A 13,608-nucleotide genomic window follows, 5' to 3' on the forward strand; every position below is an offset into this window, starting at 1 on the left:
TGAAAAAGCATTATAGCGGGATGCACTCGTTTCATAATGGCAAAAGAGCGAAGCCCACGAAAACTATGGCAAACTAGCGAAGCCCACTTTTGACCATGGCCAAATCCCAAATTTCTCCTCACCGTCCCCACTCCCTCGCCCTCTCTCTCTCCTAGCTCTCTGGCTCTCCGCCGCCGCCTCCCCTCCTGTTCTCCCTCTCCGCTTGCCTCCGCCGCCCCGACCGCTCCCGTGGGATCCAGATCCGGCGCGGGGGGGGGGGGGGGGGGGGGGGGGGCAGCGGCTCCCAATTCCTTCGCCTAGATCTGTTCCAGACCTCCACCAAGCTGCCCCTCCATCCGCCCTCACCCTGGCTCCTCAGCTAGGTCCTAGGCGTCGCCGCCTAGAACTCCTGCACCACCTCGAGCTTGGACGCGCTGCAGCACGGTCTGGCCGATGCCGGTGCTTGGGCGGGCACGGCAGCCCAGCTCGGACGCAGCACGGACTGCTGCGGGCTGGAGTGGCAGGCAGACAAGGCCACGGGGGCGCGTCGCGGTGGGTCGAGGTTGGCTGCTGGCGATAGGGCGGCGAGTGGGTCGGTCCCAGCTGGTGCCTCCTGTTTCCCGCCGCCGCCCTCTCTCTCTCTTCGCCACCTCCCTCCCCTTCTTCCTCCCGCCTGCCTCGATCGCCCCTCCCCGCCGCCATTGCGCGTCGAGCTCGCTGAGGTCATTCCCATTGAAGAAGGCGCTCGCAGCTGGCAACAGTAGGTCACCGCCGCTGCAACTCCTTTGGCTCCGTTTTGTTGTTCTCGCAGGTGAGGCCAAGCTCATCCGTATCCTCTCTCCTATTCTTCCCCTCTCATGGCCTCCTCTAATCTCTCCTCACTTCTGTGTAGGTGTTGATTGATCAGTGCCATGCGCAAGAAACAGGTGAGTGATTCCCCCCAATCCCCACCTCTCAATTAATTTGGTAGACATTGGATGCAAATCTCATGAGATTTATTGGGGCTTTGTCGTGGGTGATTGATTGCAGGCGCGCTTTTGCAGATAGCGAGTGATTTCCCCCAAATTCCCAGCCTGCAATCACACCACAACGGCTTCCTCATAGGTCGTAATCCACATCCCCTTCCTCTCCATTTTATTTTGCCATGAGATCTGCCCATATCACTTTTCATCTGAAATGTGCATTGTAGGCCTAGATCCGTGCACTGCTCCATTCCGGGCCTATCCCTGAATTTGTTGCGTTGCTGCTACAGTAATGAGAAATAACCCCCTTAATCTCCTTTTTCTGATCCATATATTATGTTCTCTGGTGCCCTGATGTTATTAGTTATCTTTTTTTATTTGTGACTTGCTTGCCTTTCATTATCCGCTGGTTGAAGCCTCAAAAACAATCAGGTGATACACACATTTGGACTAATGAAATGACAATATGATGTGAAGGGTTTGGGCTAATGAAATGACAGTACTAATGTTTTTGCAATGATGCATTTAGGCATATGCGGCTACAATCCATATGTCTGTTCTTTCATTACTGATCTGAGGCATTTGGTATGAGCAATGATAATTGCCATTCCTTTTATGATCTCTCTACTATCTTCTTAATGATCTGATGTATTTGCTTGGCATATGCAGCTATGGTTATCATTCCTTTTTTGATCTCTCTATCTTCTGTTACTGATCTGAGTCATTTGGCATATGCAGTGAATATGATCATTCTGACTTTGATCTTCTATTCTCCTATTTATTTATAAACTAAGGTTGGCATCTGCACTCTGCAGTGTTAGCATCCATTGTCTGCATACTGTACTGAGTACTGACCCATTTGAACTTATGCATGAGAAACAATATTTTAGATAATGAGACGAGTCATTTGGGGCAAAAGATCTTTGTGTGAGACTGAGAGTAATAAACTAATAATATTCTGACAACTGGCTGACTATCTACAATCCAGTTTGTAATTGAACTTAATTTTTGCTTTCCCAGTTCACACATTGTATGACATATGGAGGTCAAAATTTCTTTTGACAATGAATTGAAGTTATAGCAGGATCTCATGTACACCGATTATCCACATAAATGAGAAGTGAGGCACAAGCATTAAGAATACCTGGTAGTCATGCGTACTCGTGATATTATGATGAATGGATGTTCAAACGTCTTTTTTTATTTCTGAAATCATCTGCAGTTTTGGAAGGGAATTGTATGTCCTAAGAATATATTATGCTGCAGACGAGATAGATGGAGCATAGGAAAGGAGGTGATATCTTTATTGAATCAGTAATGCCATTTGTAAAACTCTATTTAAAAAGATTCATATTATCTTGTGAAACTTATTTAAAATGATTCACATTATCTTGTACTGTCACCTCTGACTCCTATAACATAGTTCTCAAGTGATTGAGTCCTTACATTTTGACATAACTATTTCAAAAATTATTAGTTACATCAACTTCATGAATTCTGATTGAATTTGTTTGCTGTTGTTTGTTTCAAAAGCTTTCTTATTCCATGGGTAGAAATAGAATTCGGCTATTCCATGATTCAGTGGTCAATGATTAACTATAGGATTTTTCTCCTTAAGAAGCAGATAGCATTTAAAGACTCTGATTTCTAACATGCTCTTATGTTACAGAGAAGAAGCAGTCTGAACCTTTTCTGATCATAGAGCATTACTCCGATAAAATACATGTAAGCTTCTGCACTCATATATACACTGCTTAGATGAATATTATTTCTATCATTGATAATTGTTAATCTGTATGTGATTCAGATCACTCATGTTTTAGGATGTTAACAAAGTCCTTGCCTGCAAGGCTACAACCGCTTCAGTGAAATAGGTAGCACGTCAAATTTAGCTTTGCGTGATCTCAGATTCACCTGCGCTGAGATCTACTTAGCTTGTAACTAGCTACAACAAACAGTAATTATTTTCAGTATGCTTGTTGGTTTATGATAATATTTTATTATTACATACATAGAAGCAAACTAACCTTCTGAACATGTATAATTAAGTGGCACTTGAATTACTCTTCTGTTACTTTATTCTTTGTAGTAAATATTGATGCATTATGCCCATTGGCAATCATGCATGTTCTGAAGCCAGCAAACTCATAAGAATTGTGTGGCCGCACAAGTTGAGTCGATCTCGACCTAAGTATGCTGGATTTACCCTGCTCACAGGAGTTGATATGCTAATTATCAGTGTATATACCCAACCTGAACAGTGTTGAATTAAATATAGTTCTATCTCGCATTCCAGTTCACAATTTCTATTGCTACTGTCATGATTGGACGTGCAAAGCGAGATTATTTGGTAGCTATGCATACTTGCTGCATGTAGATTTATGATGCACGGATGTGGTGTAGTATTGATGCTCCAAATATTGGACAAACACCTGATGATAGGATAAACTAGTGCTAGGATGTAACTATGCTGATGGATGCATTGTGATGTTCATTATTGAGATGCTGGATAGACACCTGATGCATAAGAGAGCCCGGTGGTGCTCGGATTCGGATGTGTTGTAATATTCATTATTCGATAGACACTTGATGGCTAGGATAGCTTCGTGTTCGAATGTGCTATAATATTTATGATTCAAATGCTGAATAAACACCTATATTAACATGTTGGATTGTTGATGATAAGCTTGCTACCCGATGTGGTGGTTTTGTATTACATGCACATAGTTTAATTATTATTTTTTATTGTCTTATAGCTAATGAAATTTGATTGTTCAAATGGTAGGGCGCGCATCGCGCGCCGAATGTTCTAGTACTCTTAATCTCCAGAACAAAGCCCCTGATCGATGCAAGGGCGAAAGACTTGCTCTACAGTGCCGTCTTCAGCAGCATAGAGTCTGTTTCGACCAGCACATGCGCCATTCCGAGTTCTTCGATCGATCGGCTGCCCGGACTCCCATCGGACATGCAAGGACCTCTGCGTGAAACGCATCAAGCAGGTACTGGCAACGACCAGCTAACCCCGGCCCTGCTCCGACTACTTTACCACTTTCATCTCTAATCACAGAACCGTACCCCAGCCACACCATCGCCCGAAACCGGCTTGTATGCCACGTCAGAATTTATTTTGTATGATGCTGCTCTCTGATTGTATGTGTGCATTGTTTCTGATGTCTTCAGCGGTCATTGCGTTGTTCGAACCCAATGTCAGTGTTGTTTATTTCTGTCGTGTCGTTGTCCTTGAGGAGGTCCGGTAGGAGTCCTTGCCGCCGTGTGCATGGGCATGGAGGGATTCATCCTGGTAACTCTACTTTTTACCTATATTTAAATTTAAAGCAAAGTACACCAACAGTCTTTAAACTTATTCTGATGTGTCATCTAAGTTTCTAAACTCTTAAAATACATTTTTAAATCTTCAAAATACATTTTTAGATCAAATCTAAAAATTCATTTTGAGAGTTTAGAGATCATAAATAACACATCGAGACAAGTTCGAGGACCACCCATATATTTTACTCTTTAATCTTCCTCTATCTATGTCTTATATCTCTATGTCTATCTATCTAATTGTATTTATGTGGGGTCTATCTATATGATATATCCACTTTAGTGGTCGGGGGCTTTCTAATTTTCAGGCGCCCGCCAAATTGCTTCCGTACGGTCGATTCCCCACAGGCCTCCAACTTTCCCTATTTAGTATGTGTGTGGACCTGATGTTATTGTCTTTCTCTTTTCAGGGGGTCAACCTTTCAACATGCGGGGTAAAAAAAAATTCAGAAAAAAATTCTATCAAAAATTTTGAGGAAACGGAAAATTTTGATGAGAAAAAATTTGAAAGAAAAAAATTAAGAAAAAATGAAAATTTTTGAAGAAAATACTTTTACATCCAAACAAAAAAAAACTCAGTTAAAATTTTTTTCAGAGAAAACACTTAAGGAAATGGATAATTTTTTGACGAGAAAAATTTTGAAAGAAAAAATTATGAAATAACTGAAAGAAAAATCAAGTGTAAAAATTTTGAAAGTGAAAATATTTGAAGAAAAAAATTGCATGGAAAACGTTCCTGGAGCTGAATCCTGCGCGTGGGTGCACGTACGTCAGGTGTGCCGTGTAATAACATGCCATTTTTTTCTCCACTCCCCCGGGCGGGCGGCATGATTGGGCGGCGGCCTCACGTTCGACCATGTGTGGAGCCTCGCAAACAAAGCAATGCGACATTTGCTGCGAGAGGTTTGAGAGTGAAAATCTGTCGCCAGTTCGTTGTGGACGTTGCAGATCACATGCGAGCCGAGAGCATACAATGCAACTTGTCTGAAACTGAAATGGTCGTATAGTGAAACGAAAATCTCCCAAAATTAAGCAGCCATATACACTGCACCACGCGCGCGCTTGCAGCCTCACATGGCCATCTCGAGCGCGTCGTCGTCGTTCCGATCCCTCCCCTCGCAGTCGCAGCTATATATAAACCCTCGCGCACTCCAGCACTCACCGCGCCGGCCAGCTCCCGATTGACCTTCTCCTAGACCCACACGGCCCGCGTTTTCACGCCGTCGTCCGAGAAGATTATTATGGCCTCCGCGACGGCGCCGAAGCACCGGCGGCGCGCCGTTCCCTTCATGGCCGTCCTCCTCACGGCCATGGCAATGCGCGCCGCCGCCGCCGGGTGCGAGGGCGACAAATTCCCCGCGGGCCGGAGCTACGCGCACTGCGCGGCGCTCCCCAAGCTCGGCGCCAGGCTGCACTGGACCCACGACGCGACGACGGGGTCCCTGTCCGTGGCGTTCGTGGCGCGGCCCGCGGGCGCGGGCGGCGCCGGGTGGGTGTCGTGGGCGGTCAACCCGACGGGGGACGGCATGAAGGGCGCGCAGGCGCTGGTGGCGTTCCAGCCCTCCCCCGCCGCGCCCTACGCCGTCAACACCTACAACATCACGGGGTACAAGCCGTTCGGGGCCCGCTCCACGCCCATCGCGTTCCGGCCCACCGAACTTGCCGCCGACGCCGCGCCCGCCGCCGGGGAGGTGCGGCTCTACGGGAAGCTACAGCTGTCCCCCGGGACCCAGGTGGTCAACCACCTCTGGCAGGTGGGCTCCGCGGTCACCGCCGGCGCGCCCGCCAAGCACGCCTTCGACAAGGACAACCTCGAGGCCAAGGGCAAGCTCGCGCTCTCCGGCGCCGCGCTGGCGCCCGCGTCCGCGCCGGCCGTCGCCGGTGCAGGTGGCTCGGCGGCGGCTGAGCAGGGCGGGAGCGCGGGAGGAGGCGCGAAGCCATCGTCGGCCAAGGCTGCCGCGGCTGCCGCGGCTGCCCCGGTGCTCATGCTTCTCGCCTTAGCGGTGGGTTTCATGGCAACCGTGTGATTGGCATACGGGGCAGGCAGTGGTTCTTGCCTTTGGTTGGTTACAGTTCACTGGTACACACTACACGCTAACACACGATGTGTGTGGTGCGCAAGGGTTAGAGCGAGCAGATGTGTGGTGTGTTCGGGCAGTGAGGGTGCTTTGGTGTGCGCGATGTGGTTTCGATCATCCTTAGCCACGCGAGAGTTCATATTTGTTGCTAGGTGATATTTGTTTCTCGTTTGCAATTTTGGCTGTATGTTTGGGCATCTGATGATTTACTGTATTTGATTATCTCATTGTTGAATGACTAAAAAACTCTTGCTCTGATTTTAACTTGAAGAAAAAGATTGTTGTGTTCAGGATTGAGGTATTTAACTTGAAGAAAAAGATTGTGTATTTAGCTTGAAGAACAATGCAAATAAAATACTTGACTATTCTACAAGGATTCTAGTGGATTTGGAACCACATTGTGTTGGAGTTAATTTTATTCTAAAAAGTTCGAAATTTCTTGAGAGTAGAAAAATTATACTACTGCCGGCCTAATAAAAAAATAAAAAACATATCATACAAGTGGATGTACTGGTCAACGGTTGATTTTCCATTGAGATGCTACACGCGATCGAGATGAATCTGAGCTGCCTCGGTTGATCCAAGATGCTGCAAGCAGCTTGTAAACAAGTATGCGACGCACGTGACCGCCCGGCGGTTCGCCCGGTGTCAGGTCAGATCATATGAACTAGGTCAGTAGTGCGCTGCGCCCGTTTGTATGGCGTGTTAGTGGGCTGAGACTTTGTTTTTTCGGATTGCAACATTGTCATGAGCTCTAACGTTGCCATTTGGGCTGGGCCGCTTCTATGTTTGTGGACCACCTCTTGGCACACGCTGTGTTTGCTGCTGCTGCTGCCTAATGCTCGAGCAGGTCGGTTTGCTGGCATGATGAGACAGAGGCGGTTCCAGGATGTCGGTTTCCATGGCAAGTTTCGTTGGAGGCAAGGAAAGTTCTGTATTTTAATGGAGGTCGGGCTCAGGCGACATTGTTTGTGCGTGTGGAGGCAGCGGAAGTGGCTGTGAAGAGGCACCGCCGGCTTCACCAAAGAGGCGATAGCTTCAGGCACTGGTGAGCACAGTGAGTCTTTGTTTGTGTAATCTGAAGGTGAAGTGGTAGCATCTGCGTGTGTGTTTGCTTGGCAAGTGACGCGATTTTGTATCCCTGTAGGAGGAATTGTTGCGGCACATGTTTCTTGCCGTACTGTTTTGGCTGATGTGGTCAAGGCTTTAGAGGGTTCCATTCCTTTCTACTCATTTGAAAGCGCTGATGGTCTCTACGTGGCAACGGGTTTTGTGATTGTTCCTCTACCCGTTGAGTTTGATGAGTTTACTCTTCTGGAGGCAACGGGCTGTGCTTCAACGACGAAGGATGGAGCAGAAGAGGCCGCGGCGAGTGCACTGATCCAGGCAGCAAGCCGTGATTTTGGTGTTGTGGTAACTAACTCAAATTTCAGTGATGTAGAGGACCTGCAAAAGAAGAACGAAAAACTGCTCAGGCACAACATGCTGCTCAAGTCTGGTTGGGCTCAAACAATCAATCATGTAGAGATACTCCAGAAGACGCTGGAACATATTACTCTGGATGCCGTTGGTGGTTCGTCCAGGAAGTCCATCGGGATACTCGCTCATGGAGCTGCTGTCTGGGCAGAGGAGAGTGTTTGGATGGCCACAGCTGCAGTGGAAGAATTGTCCTCCGAGCTCATGGATGAAACTTGAGTCATTTCCTGTGCTTGCCGGGGCACTGAGGTCGTGTAGTTGCTTGTTTGGTCTAACAGTATGCGTAGCAATGTTTTGTATGGACCAAAATGTTAGGCGACCCCATGTGTTTGGAATGTGTCTTCATCTGAAGTGTAGCAATGTTTTGTATGAGTGACAATGGGCATCAGGTTTAATGTGGCTGGAATGTATGTTTATCTGAGTTTGTATATCACTTGTTGGTATCCATAGTATGCTTTGGTTTATGACTCCATCTATTTAAGTGATAAAAACATTTAGACGCAGGGTAGGGAACTCGCTGAACAGGGCAACTCTAGCAAAAACACATGAAACCTAGTATACGCACACATGCTGTAATCACAGTACTTGGGATAAGCAACACAGCAGACAGGCACTATAATTGAAACTAAATAGTCCTGCATATATGAATCAAGACCAGTTTGGACAATGGCAATAACAGGTGCTAGAAGTTTTAGGCACATCCAACAGGCGCAGCTGCGTTGATGAGGTATGTGTTACTACAAAAGAGACACACTATGAAGGGCAGGTGCCATACTAATTTCGGTAAACTAAACACGCACAAAGTCGAAACCAGCTTTGAGAGATCACCAGTTCCTTGCTCAGGCCTATCTTGTATTAAGAAATTGAGTGAGATCTTTGACTGAACTATCGTACTCATGATTCAGATGCGGGTTTCTAGCCCTTTGTGCTTGAAGTTGGCACAAAGCTGTCCTCCAAAGCATATTTTGGATGAGTGCTGTAATTGGTGTCAGACGGTGGACGACGCAAAAGAATGTCGGCACAATTGTTGTGCTGGTGCTGTCTGTAAAGGCAACTCGCAAAAGGAAGAGCTACACCATAGTTAGCCATGCTAAGTGACAGAGCACGCAAAAGAACCCATCAGCAGGTCTTTAGGCAGCTCCTGTCTTTGTGCTGGCAAGGCAGAAGTAGTAGTAGTACGTGGGTATATACAATGGCTGGAACGGCGCACCTCCTCCTGCAATCAGAAGTTATTTGAGTGCTGATTAGGTGAGTGTGGAGGTAGAGCATAAGGCTGCAGAGAATTGGTTTTGGATAAGGTAAATGACTCACAAAATGCAGTGGTGCTGTGCTTGGTCTCACAAATGAGGCAGTCTCCCTGGACCGACGGCGAGAAGGACCAGGAACATCCATCTAAGGAACTACACGAAAAAAAAAACATCTCCCGTCAGGGACACGCGAGCACCAATGTACAGAATCGACTAAACTTCTAAGAAGGCGGCAAAGGGGTGAGCAGGACCACCCAAGCATCTGCCTATCAGGGCTAATAAACTCCTCGCAAATGACTGGCAAAGGCCGCCTGAACATACTGTAGTATACACATAGCACAAACCATAACGGATGGAAGGGCTGAACGCAGGCCAAATTGAAGTATGAACAACATCACAGCGGCAGCAACACTGGCCACACATACGCATGGCAGCACACACACAAAAGGAAAGGTGCAGGTCACAAAGGTAAAGAATCCGTAAACCTCATACCTGACCAACTGCAGCAGGAGGCAATCACCGGCAATGTGACCCAAAAGCAGAGTAGGTAGAGAAAACCTGCGCATCACGAGCACAAACATTAGACGAACAGGCAAGAATCAGCAGGAAATTGGAGAAAATGGTAACAATAAAATAGATCTGAAACCCACCAGCGGCAGCAGCAGCACTGCAGCCCACGAGAGCAGAAGAAGGCAGCGGGCACCGGCGAACAGGGCAAGAACCTCAAGGGAGACACGAATCACAAAGGCGAGAATCAGCAGGAGGCGCGAGAGAACCCGAACAGCAAATCGGATCAGGAGCTTACCAAAGGGGCGAAGAGAACAGGGGGCAATGCGGGGAAAGAGGTGCGCCTCAGCAAGAGCGCGGCGGGAGGACGCCGTCGTCGTCCGTGCCGCCCACCGTCGGCCGGCTCGAAGGCTCCTGCACCGGCCCTCTCCTGCGACGGCGGCGAGATCCCGTCGCCCCCAAACCCTCCCAAACCCTAGGCCGCCGCAACAGGAGGAACAGGACACCTTCAGGCCGCCCCCCCTGCGAGCAGCCTGCAGGGAATCGCCGGCCCCTAAAGGCCGCTGGACGCCGCCCCCTGCAGGTTGGGTGCAGTGCGCGGCGGAGCAAGGGCCCCTCTTCCCTCGATTCGGGGCGGCGGCCACCACCTCGGCCCCTCCGCCGCCACCTCCTTCCCCAAATCCGGCGATCGGGCGGGCCTCCTCCTCCCTGCTCGCGCCTGAGAGTGGAGCGGGCCACATCCCCCACCGGGATGCCGCCGGTCGGATCCCCTGGGCAGCCGGGCGGAGCGGACGGCGGCGGTGCGAAATCTCGGGCGGGACCCAGGCGTAGGCGAGGGGTAGGGGGCGGCGGTGGAGGGCGCGGGTGGGGTGGGGAGGGCAATCGGAGTCCGGCGGCGGCGGTCCACGAGGAGGAGAAGGGGGCGGCGTTCCTCACGGAGGAGGAGTCAGCTCACCGCGCTCTGGTGCGCGGCGCTGCAGGGGAGGCGGTGCGGCACGCGGCCCCACTTGCAGCGACAGCGCGCGCGGGGAAACGGCTGAAGCGGCAGCCCATGGCTCGCGTCGGGCGTCCTCTAAGACACGTGTCGCCCATGGAGCAGCGGAGTGCTCTCAGGGCGCCCTCCCCACGCTGTATAGTATATACAGTATGATCATGGCGCTTTTCCTGAGCTTGTGGCCGCTGCAATGGCTTTACTCCAAGTGGCCACTCCAATATCTGTGCCTGGCACGCTGCTGGAGGCAAAACCACCTGCCTATGCGCCCTGTTTGGTTACCCGCGCTAGGAAGTATATGGAAATTTTGACCGCTAATTACGGTGTTAAATAAATCCAGTTTATAAAACTAATTTCAGAACCCCTGTGCTAGAAACCCTGAAGAATCTAATGAGATCTTTAACGCATGATTAGAAGATGGTACTATAGCATCACTGTAGCCAATCATCGATTAATTACCATCATTAAATTCATCGCAAAAAGTTATACACATTCCTAAAATGATTTTGTAAATAAACTTCATTTAGCACTCCATGTATACGAGATTCTTTTCTCGGCTTATGTGCACAAGCAAAACCAAACAAGGCCATAGTCTGATTTGTCCCCTCTTTTTTTTTGATTTCTCAGATTTGAAGTACAAGTTGTAGCATCTCAACGCACACCTAAACGCACACCACACCCTACCCACGCACACCACACACCCTAAGGCGCACGCTAAGATCTAAACTTATACACACAATACACTCGCAATACATTCACGAAAACCAGAGCTTCGCTTAGCGACGAGAGCGTCACCTTCTATTGTGTTGCACAGGCATCCGAGGAAACTACAACTAAAATGGGGAATAAATCCCCAGGTGAGCAACCCACGTAGCCACGTCGATGCTAGGCTTCAAACATGGACGGGCAGGGAGCACACCGGCGTCCCTTGCCAACTGACGCCCTGTTCGGATGGCCTTAATGTGGCTGGCTGGGGTGAAAATGGCTGGGCTTAAGCCCAGCCGTTCGGCTGTCCAACTCCAGCCGAACGGCTTGCGCTTAAGACGCGCTAAGCCGCAGGCTCCCATCCGGCCCTCCGCTCTTCCCCGCTGGGCGCTGGCTCCTTCTAGGGTTAGCCTCGCTGCGCCGCTTCCTCCCCCGTCCGCCTCCGACCGCGCCGCATCCGCCCCCATCCGCCGCCGACCGCCTCGTCCGGGCCGCCCCATGCCTCCGCCGCTCGCGTAGGAGCGCCATCCGACTGCGCCGCATACGCGCCCATCCGGCCCCATCAGACGCCTACCGCGCCGCATCCCCATCCGCCGGCGACCGCGCCGCATCCGCCCCCATCCACTGCCGCCCGTGCCGTTCCGACCGCGCCATGCCTCCGCGGCTCCCGTAGGCGCGCCAGCCGCCCGCTTGAAGGGATCCGCCCGCCCCAGGTGCTGAAGATCCGTCTCGGCGGCCGGCCCCGCCCCAAGTGGAGGGGCCATTGGTTGCACGCTCTGGATCTGCGCCTTCTTCTCGACCTGGTCGCACGCTCCGCTCGGACCAATCCCCCAATCCGGACACGCCTCCGACGCCGCCGCCGTGCTCCTCTGGCGACCTGCACCGGAGCTCCCTCGGGGCTGCACGGCGACATCGCTGCGCTGCATCCGGAACTCCTGCGTCGCCCCGCTGGATATCCGCGCTTCTTTTGGTATGCCCCAGCCTCGGTCAATTTCGCTTGCGTCTCTAGAATTGGAATCCTGCTGCTAGACCTATTTCCGTCGTCTTGCTCTTTCTTAGTCGGATTAGATGCCAAGCTGCATCTCCTTTGGCGGAGACTCAAGACTAGAATGCATTTGCCAGATGCTATGACTTGAGAGAGGGTGGTGGGACCGTGGGAGTTAGGGTATCCAGCGAGTTGTGTGACCTACTGTTGAAACTTGAGCATTTGCGTTTGCTGGATTTCAAGAAAGTGAAACAGCAGGTTAGCAATGTCGTTTATCCTATCAAGATTTAGTTGCTGTTGCAAGCAAGCAAGCAAGCAATAGTTCAATGAATTAGATGCATGAACACCATGGAATGCTTTGGCTGACATGTTTTTCCATTGTCTAGTCTGTATACCTGTTCTTTCTGTTTCTTAATTTCCCTGGGAGATATTGTTCTGTTTAAAAAAATATCACACAATACTATGAATACGACATGTTCATATGCTTAAAAAAGTTTAGCGGTTCTTTCTGTCTCAGGCTGGTTTGTATTTTGTAGCTACTGAAACTGAAAGTATTTTGAAGTTATGCTACCCTTTTTTTTTGCTGACTGTTCATCGCAGATGCCCTTTGTTCCTTTCAGATTTGATCTACTTCGAGTTTAGGCAGCCCCTGGCCAATGTTGACCATACTGGCAGCCTCATCTACTTCCTCGTGCTCCCCCACTCCAGCCAGGCAGTACAACCTCCATTCAAGACGCGCGAAGCCGACTGAGCAGGCAAGTGTCACGTCCATTACGTACTTATGCCGTCTGCTTACATTCATTTGCATAAAATCCATGTAGATAATACAAACAAATGGCAAACCTTGGTACAGATGTCTCGTGATCGTGCTAACTGGGATGACCGTAAGTTGTCCCTGATGCTTGACCTAGTGGCTAAGCAGAAACAACTATGCCATTGGGGAGAGAAAGGCCCTACCTCCATCGGCTGGACTAATATTTATCGTTCCTTCAACGATTCCACTAAATTGGGATACAGCAAGAAACAGATCCAAAACAAGTTCAACGAACTCAAAAGATTGTACTTCAACTGGCGCGACGGGTGCAAACACACTGGGCTAGACCGTGACCCGGAGACCGGTGAGGTGGCAGTTGACCCCGTTTGGTATGCGGCTGTCCATGGGGTACTAGCTTGGACCTTATCCTTCAATCCACGATAATATGAGCCTGTTTCCATTAACTGCTTACTAACATGTCGAACCATGCCGCACGTGCAGGAAAGTTATGAACCAGCTGGTGATAAGTACAAACGTCCGCCATTCTGTGAACAATTGTTCTCGCTTTTCGGACACACCCCCCGTGATAGGGGCGAG

General features: G+C 49.7%; 2 protein-coding genes and 1 long non-coding RNA gene across 50 annotated transcripts; 2 read left to right on the forward strand and 1 right to left on the reverse strand.

Moving 5' to 3' along the window:
- Positions 1 to 153: 153 nt before the first annotated feature.
- On the forward strand, positions 154 to 4,301 carry LOC120695762. Of its 48 annotated transcripts, XR_005683878.1 has the most exons (7): positions 178 to 790; positions 872 to 905; positions 1,009 to 1,083; positions 1,680 to 1,735; positions 2,164 to 2,235; positions 2,611 to 2,666; positions 2,749 to 3,566. XR_005683878.1 is itself a non-coding variant. In XM_039978991.1 (5 exons), exons 2-5 carry the CDS (start codon positions 891 to 893, stop codon positions 4,000 to 4,002), a joined length of 408 nt encoding a protein of 135 aa, XP_039834925.1. In that variant the 5' UTR covers positions 178 to 790; positions 872 to 890; the 3' UTR covers positions 4,003 to 4,301. The 48 variants fall into 48 exon arrangements, 1 of the variants encoding a protein (XP_039834925.1); XR_005683865.1 differs by having other exon boundaries at positions 1,009 to 1,735; XR_005683881.1 differs by lacking the exon at positions 2,164 to 2,235.
- Positions 4,302 to 5,443: 1,142 nt separating this feature from the next.
- LOC120695764 (auxin-induced in root cultures protein 12-like) lies at positions 5,444 to 6,602 on the forward strand. Its single transcript, XM_039978995.1, has one exon. The coding sequence runs from the start codon at positions 5,510 to 5,512 to the stop codon at positions 6,293 to 6,295; it is 786 nt and encodes a 261-aa protein (XP_039834929.1). The 5' UTR covers positions 5,444 to 5,509; the 3' UTR covers positions 6,296 to 6,602.
- Positions 6,603 to 9,232: 2,630 nt separating this feature from the next.
- On the reverse strand, positions 9,233 to 9,927 carry LOC120695765. Its single transcript, XR_005683894.1, has 3 exons — positions 9,875 to 9,927; positions 9,720 to 9,791; positions 9,233 to 9,627 (listed from the first exon to the last, which is right to left on the reverse strand). It is a non-coding gene; the product is annotated as an uncharacterized LOC120695765 (long non-coding RNA).
- Between the last annotated feature and the right edge of the window lie 3,681 nt (positions 9,928 to 13,608).

The sequence above is a fragment of the Panicum virgatum genome, chromosome 2K (genome assembly GCF_016808335.1).
Source record: "Panicum virgatum strain AP13 chromosome 2K, P.virgatum_v5, whole genome shotgun sequence".
In the NCBI taxonomy this organism is placed as follows: Eukaryota; Viridiplantae; Streptophyta; class Magnoliopsida; order Poales; family Poaceae; genus Panicum; species Panicum virgatum.